At 44.5% G+C, this 7,796-nt stretch overlaps 1 protein-coding gene across 1 annotated transcript; it reads right to left on the reverse strand.

The window, feature by feature from the left end:
* Window positions 1-5,139: 5,139 nt before the first annotated feature.
* LOC118752311 lies at window positions 5,140-5,541 on the reverse strand. The gene has a single exon (XM_036487179.1). It carries the CDS (start codon window positions 5,539-5,541, stop codon window positions 5,140-5,142), a length of 402 nt encoding a protein of 133 aa, XP_036343072.1.
* Between the last annotated feature and the right edge of the window lie 2,255 nt (window positions 5,542-7,796).

Consider the following 7,796-nt stretch of genomic DNA (forward strand, 5'->3'; position numbering starts at 1 on the left):
AAGTAGATCAATAGTTTTAGATTGGTGTAATTCGAAAATTCTGAAGTGCCTGATTTCTGTTTTTTGTCAGTTTAAGTTAACTTTGAGTTATTTGATAGTCATGATTTTCTGTTATGTGTTAACTGCTAGTATTGGTTTTGTGTAATTCTTTGCGTCTTAGTTTTTCTTTTTCAAGGTGTAAGCCACCACTCTTTTTCATCGTGGGATCTTCCCTTGTTGTTGTTGTTGTTGTTGTAGCGGCTACTAAGCCCCGTTCGGGGCGGTTCATCCATCAACGTTGTCGTCTATTTCAGCTAGGGGGAGGCCCAGGAAGTGGGCTACTTCCAAGGGGCTGTCCATAGGGACAGGGGCGTTAGCTGAGTGGGATTCTCAGGGCATGTGAAGAGGTGCCGGGAGTCATGTGGCGACTCTCCACATGCCGGGCATTGGTTGGGCACATCCTCGTTGATTCTGCTCAGGTAGCTGTTGAGCCTTCTGCAATAGCCAGAGCGAAGTTGGGCTATTGTAGTGCGGTTCTCCCGAGGCAGACAAAGTTCTGTCCAGTCCACGTCCGGTGGTTGTGTGCCTAGAACGGCATTCACAGGGCGGGAGTCTACATAACTTGAGACTGATTCCCTGTGAATGCCGTTCAGGGCCTGTCGGTAAGTTGACTGGTCCAGAGGTTGTTTTATATACCTCTGGACTTCGTCTGTCAGGTCGTAAAGATGCCTCCTGACATGCCATGGCGAGGGCTCTTCCGCGAGCAGTTGCCCGCTGGGATGGCCACGTCTGTGGCTCCCAGCGAGGAACTGCTTGCAGAGCATTATGTTATGCTCCTATACAGGGAGCATCTGGGCCTCGTCATGCAGGTGGTTGAGGCGTCATCAGGAAGCATCCTGTCGCAGTTCGTAATGCCGTGTTTTGGCAGGTCTGCATCTTCATCCACTGCGTCCTGCTAGTCCCCGGCGACCATACGGGCGCTGCGTAGTTTAGAACCGGCCGGCCAATTGCCTTGTATGTTGCCAACAACGTTTCTTTATCTTTGCCCCAAGTGCTGCCGGCCAGCGACTTGAGGACATTGTTGCGGCTCTGTACTTTGTTGACCATTGAGGTTGTATGCGCCGAGAAGGAGAACAGACTGCCTAAGGTAACTCCGAGGATTTTCGGGTTATTCACCGTCGGTATTGTTACGCCATCGACGTGAATACCCAGTGGCAGTCTGACCTCCTTCGTCCAGGTTTTGAAAAGGGTTGCCGAGGATTTCGCAGGGGATAGGGCAAGGCTCCTTGCAGTGAAGAAGCAAGAAAGGTCAGAGAGGTAACCGTTTACTTTTGAGCACAAGTAATCAATTCCATTCTCAGACGCCATGATCGAACAATCGTCAGCATACGAGACTATATTAACACCCTCTGGTGGCTGAGGAAGCTTTGATATGTAATAATTAAACAGTAGCGGGGCCAGGACACCACCCTGTGGTACCCCCTGTTTAATTTTACGTGGCTTGCTAGTTTTGTCTCTGAAGATTACTGACGAGTGTCGACCACTCAGGTAATTCGCCGACCACCGTTTGAGTCCCTGTGGGAGTGAGGAGGTCTCTATATCTTCAAGTAGTGTTGAATGACTGACAGTGTCGAACGCCTTGGACAGGTCCCACGCTACTAGAATTGTTCTCTCACAGGGGCGGTTTCGGTTTAAGCCACGAGTTATCTGAGTGTTTATGGCGTTAAGTGCTGTTGTTGTACTATGCACTTTATGGAACCCATGTTGATGCTTCGCTGGGTTCTGGTGGTTCGTGAAGTACGGGAGCAGCAGGGCCTCGAGTGTCTTCGCTACCGGGGAAAGGCGAGTTATCGGGCGATAAGACTCTCCTTTGTTGGCTGGTTTCCCCGACAGTGGCCATAGACAGGTTGAGGACCTCCGTTAGGTACGCTACTCCCGCAACCTTCAATACGTGCAATTCCTTGATTAATGCAAGTCTCTAAAACAAAACATTGTAACGTTTATAAGTGCAACTTAAAAACAATTTTATTTCTATACCTACAAAATTTCTATGTTTATGCACACAAAATTTGAACTTTTTACATTTCTTTTAGTAAATATGCTTCCAAATGGACATGGTTCCAACAATTAGGAGTTAGAACCTCCTGGATATCAGCTACGCGGTTCGCAATGAAGGTCATCCATCTGCTGGGATGCGCTTGTATCCATGCCAATGTGATGGTCGAGTCGGTCCACGCATACAAAGGGTAGCGGAGTTCGTCCCAGCTACGCAATACGGTCCGCACCAATTTAGCAGCGAGGTGCGCTGCGCATAGTTCTAGACGCGGTAGAGTCGTTGATTTAAGCGGCGCCACCTTTGTTTTCGACGAGATCAACGAAACTGTCACCTTTTTGTAAGGTGCGCGCATACATTACGGCGGCGTAAGCGCGTTCTGTGGCGTCGGCGAACACATGCAGTTCCGTAACTGATCCAGTTATTCCAGTGCATAGCCACCGATTTACTTTAAAGTTTGAAAGAAGAAGCAGCTCTGAGCGACGTTCCGACCACTTTATGGCGACGGAGTCAGGAATAACATCATCTCAGCCAACGTTGACGCGCCAAATGTCCTGTAACCACATCTTAGAACGTATGGTTGCTGGAGCAAGTAGTCCCAGAGGATCAAATAGTGTGCTGACATCGGACAAAAACGCTCTTTTAGTCAAATAAACGGGCGGTCTCTTCAGGTTTACTGCAAATGTGAAATGGTCTTCGTCTGTGTTCCATATTAGGCCCATCGACGATGTAATGCGGTATAGATTCGGACGAGTTCGAAATAGTTTTATTTAGTTTCGCGCAATTCGACGCCCACTTTCTTAATTCAAAACCACATTCCTTAAGTATCTCGGAAACGTTTTGTTGCAGCGACTGAAGTTCTTCTCTATACGATGTACCAGTGAGCAGATCGTCCATATAAAAGTAATTTAGTATGACAGCAACGGCTTCCTGACAACTGTTCGACGAGTACCTTGCGGTCTGTTGAAGAGACTTTACAGCTAGGTGTGATGCCGCTGCTACTCCATAGGTCACGCGCAACATGTGGTAGTCTTGTATCGGTAGTAAGGGGTCACGACGCCAGAGGATGCGTTGTATTTCATTTATTTATTTATTTACATGAAATATAATTGTAAATGATTATATTACATAATTAAGGCAACTAGCAGCAGGGGCTATCGGCCTTGGGATGCGTTGTAAATCGATATGTTTCGGGGAGATGCAGACTTGGCGGTACATCTTTGCGACATCAGCCGTAACACCGTACCGATGAAAACGAAAACGTGTCAAAATGGAAAATAAATCCTGCTGCAGCTGGGGGCCGACAAATAACGCGTCGTTGAGCGAGTTTCCGGTAGCGCTTTTGGCAGATGCGTTAAATACGACCCTCAATTTCGTCGTAACACTTGACTCTTTTATGACTGGATGATGCGGCATGTAATAGACTGCATTCGAAGTTTTGGACGCAGGCTCCATATGACGCATATCAATGAGCTCCCGCATAAACTCATTGTAACGTACACGCAAGTCGTTGTCGCGGCCGAGTCGTCTTCCGAAGCGTATCAGGTTCTGAACGGCGAAAGTTCGCGAGTCCCCCAACGGTACATCGGATTTCAGAGGCAGCTCAACTATAAATCGACCATCGCAAGCTCTTCGATGCGTTGACTCGAAATGGTTTTCACAGAAACTCTCATCGTGTGTTAGATGTGTTTTTTGTGGAGCTTCCTCCAGTTCCCATAACCTTGTTAGCGCCCTTTCCAGTGTCACCTCACAATGCAGCGATTACACTCGGGGCGTAGCGGGATGAGAGCCATCGACACTCCCAAACAACGTCCAACCAAAGACTGTTCGCTGGGTCATTGACGTGCCAGACGGACCTTTGCGACGTTCCGAGAAAACGAGCTGGTCCATGACGTACATGCCGACCAATATGTCGATACGACCAGGCTTCATAAATTGCGGATCTGCTAGGAACAATCCTTGTACGTGGGACCATGCTGAAACCGGTACAAACTGCGTGGGCAAGTCTTTCGTTATTTTCGACAAAATTAGTGTGTTTACTGTGAAGCGTCGATTGGAGCAAAAAGAAGAAAGCGTTAGTACTGTCTCACCTCTGGATCGACCTCCTTGTGTTGACCCAATGCCCTTAATATGCACGTTGGATGATGTTCGCGGTAGACCCAAGCGTTGCACGCATGCCTCAGTTACAAACGAGGCATGCGACCCGGAATCAAACAGTAAACGGGCGGGTTGCCAATAACCGGCGCAATCGCGGACCTTTACCCACGCGGTGGACAATAGTACTAACCTTTCTGTTGGTTGCGGCGGGTTGGAGCTGGAATTCAGGCATGGTGAAACACGTACAGCGGCGGGGTCCGTTGGAGGACTAACAGCGGATGAAACATTTTCGTTCGAGTTTGGTGCGGCATCGACGGCGACAGGATGCGGGGGCACATGAGACGTATCGTCAACAAAATGAGCAGTGGTTGTAGCATTGTTCACAAAACAAACACTATGCAACAGCATGTTGTGGCGTTGGCTGCATACCCTACATGCAGATGCACTGTTACACTTAGCCTTAAAGTGACCCGGACTTAAGCAGTTCACACACACTCGCGATTCCTTTACGAACTTTGATTTTGCATTTACGTCTAAACTTCAAAATTTGTCGCAACTATAAATTTTATGGGGGCCGCTACAATAAGTACAGTCCGCATTATGCTCTTGCATCGCATGGAAAAAATTCGCTGTTTTACCTACTGAGGTCATTCTCCCTTTAGTTAGCACTGTACATATGGTCGAGGAAAGCATCGATAGCGATCGAACCGTATCTGTAAAAACGTCGTAAGTTGCTCGAAAGTCGGTGGCTCATCACTTTCGAGTGAAAGCTCCCACTGCTTCCTTGTTTCGAATGCCAATTTGCTAACTACCTCATGAACCAACCAGTCGTCCCAAAACTCGACAGGACGCCCTAGTGCTTTGAGCTCGCGAATGGACTGCTGGAATGCGTCAATTACACCTTTTATTGCATCAGCAGAATCACTTGTAGCCCTCTTTATTTCCGACATAGCTCTAATGTGTACTTCGACAATAACGCGCAACACCTTATAACGAGCCCTAAGAAGGTCCTATGCCTCCTTGTAATTTGCATCACTAATTTGGAAGCCACTGATGATTGTCAATGCTTCGCCCTTTAGACAACTTCGAAGATAGTGTAGCTTTTGCCCGTCCGATAAGGCCGGATTATTGTCGATCAGCGAGGAGAACGCGTCGAAAAATCCGATCCACTCCGTGGAATCGCCAGAGAACGTAGGTAGTTCCATTTTAGGTAGCCGTATGGCTGCAGAGATGGGTGTAGTCACAGTAGGGCGCCATTCGGTACGACATTTTTGAACTCGGTTAAAATTTGCTAAAGCCGTTGAATACCAAGTCTCGGCTTGAATACGCACATTTTCTTCCAATTCGATGTTATCACCAGCACACGAATTGTCTACAGCATCTTGGGCATTACCCATGGGCACCGAACCCATTGTTCATTTAATAGCTGCAAGTAACTCGCAACATTTTCTACATCCATAGTGAATGATTCATCAATACTTTTTGACATATAACGTTTAATGGCACTGAGGGTGGAATCGCGTGTTTTTATGGAATTCGACATTTTTCGAATTTGCCTTTCAAGGTTACTCGTAAGTCGCAGATTTTAAATAGAATAGTTACAGCGGACAAATGAAGGACACAAAGCGTTAGAATTTTGGTAATGTCAAATGGAGGACGAGCGTACAAAATCGCGCACAATCTTAGGTCGCTGAGATATACTCGTTTTATGCCACTCGAACACGAATCGCACTTAAATTCTTGAATTTTGTCAGTTTAATCACTGCAATTGCCGCTTCGTATTCTATACCAATTACAAGCTCTACTTGGCTATACATTTTTTTCACTTTCGCAATGTCTTTTTTTAATATATGTAGATTTACAATATATGCGGGCAGGATGTACTATCCGGCTCGAAGGACCAAAAAATGTTGCGTTATTTACTGACAAAAAACTCGGGTCGAATTCGAAATTAAAAATATGCGGTTTAATTTCATAAAAGTTCACTTTTATTGATTTAGAGAAAAAAATGCGGGTGGTAGCAAGCGGTAGCAAACAGGCGATAATAGCTAATGAATAACAAATTAAAACGCGCAAAGAACTCAAGTGAGAAATACAAAAGAGTATAAAATGTCAAAATCGTTAACACTTATGCACAGTCTGTTGATACTTAACCCTTACATTAATATGTGCGATTAAAATATAAGAGAAAGCATAAATGAACCCAACAAGTAGATCAATATCTGCAATTTAAAAAAAATCGTTAAAATCCTTGCTTTTTTGCGGCAGTTATAAACGATTTCATCAAAAGTTGCTATTAAGAGAAGAAAAAATAAGCGTTCGTACTCAAAAAGAAAAAAATTCATTATTCGAAAAATTCGCATTTCTGAGCAAAAAGAAAAAATACGTGTCTCCTAAAATTTTTCAAGGAACGATCCCTGTGAGTTTTATCGCAAACTTAAAGTCACTTTCCCCCGGCCTTGGTGATTTGAGATGGAATGAGCCATATGTAAGTAATGCAAACAAATGCTTTTCGGTTGGAAGGAATGTAGGAATATGCACAAATATATGAATTATGGTGGTAATATATATGTATGTACATACATACATGTATGTAAATTACATATATGCATACGTGTAGTTAAAGTACAAGTTAACACCGGTAAACACGTATCCGGTCAACATTCCACTTCCACCGATATTGCTGACGGTGCGTCGGCAGGTTTGAGTGTGGAAATAGCGTAGCAACAACTCTCCTACCGATATTGATGACGATGCGTCGACCAGGTAGCGAGTGACAACAACAACATCGCTGCAGCCGAAAAGCCAACAGCAAGAGGTAAAATTGCCGAATTGCATTTTGCAAGTCACACGGCAAAACATGTGCAGATACTGGTAGGTGGTAAGAAAGCGCAGGTATTTAGGCGTAGTCGCCGCAATATTTTAGTTAGCAAATTAGTTGTAATAACTCGACTGATAAAAACGGCTGCTCTTGTGCAAACAAGAGAAATAAAATAACATCAAAACCCAACCAAGTGTTTTAATAATTGCTCTTGTGCAAGCAAGAGAAATGAAATAACATTGAAACCCAACCAAGTGTTTTAATAAGTGGCGCCCAACGTGGGGCCACAGTGCAGTTCTTGTGTGATCCTTATAAAGGACAAACCCTGTGCGTGGCCGTGGTTCGAATCCACTCGACAATTGCGGGAAAGTTAACCACTGTATAAACAGTGAGCCGCGAACAATTTATTACGCAACAAAACATTTTAATTACATACACCGTGAACATTTATGAAGTTTTTTAACAATTTGAAAAGATAAAGTTTAAAAATTAAAACACCACATAACTAGTGGGAAAAAGTGTAGAGCCAATGCTCTAAAAAATAAAGCATCCTAATCATCGTAATCCTGTCTTCCTGCTGCTGGAACACCACCTGAGGAATCATCGTGCTGCTGCCTTATCATACCTTATTTAGTGACATAGCTTATCGGGATATGGAAATTTTCATGTGAGTAGAGTCATTTTAGCAGCTAACTTTGTTTAAAAAGTTTTACTATCCTTTTTGACAATTCTTAAATAATAAATAAATTTTGTAAAGGTGGGTAACGGTTAGGAAGGGAAATCCCTGTATCCACTTAACACTTAACTGACTTAGAAAAAATTAAATATGGACGCACAAACTCTGGA

Source organism: Rhagoletis pomonella, unplaced genomic scaffold (assembly GCF_013731165.1).
Source record: "Rhagoletis pomonella isolate Grant_MI unplaced genomic scaffold, Rhpom_1.0 Rhpom_scaffold_01389, whole genome shotgun sequence".
Taxonomy (NCBI): domain Eukaryota; kingdom Metazoa; phylum Arthropoda; class Insecta; order Diptera; family Tephritidae; genus Rhagoletis; species Rhagoletis pomonella.

Excerpts from the sequence above, each read along its gene's own strand:
- LOC118752311 (XM_036487179.1), bottom strand. The coding sequence starts at position 5,541 with ATGGGTTCGGTGCCCATGGGTAATGCCCAAGATGCTGTAGACAATTCG.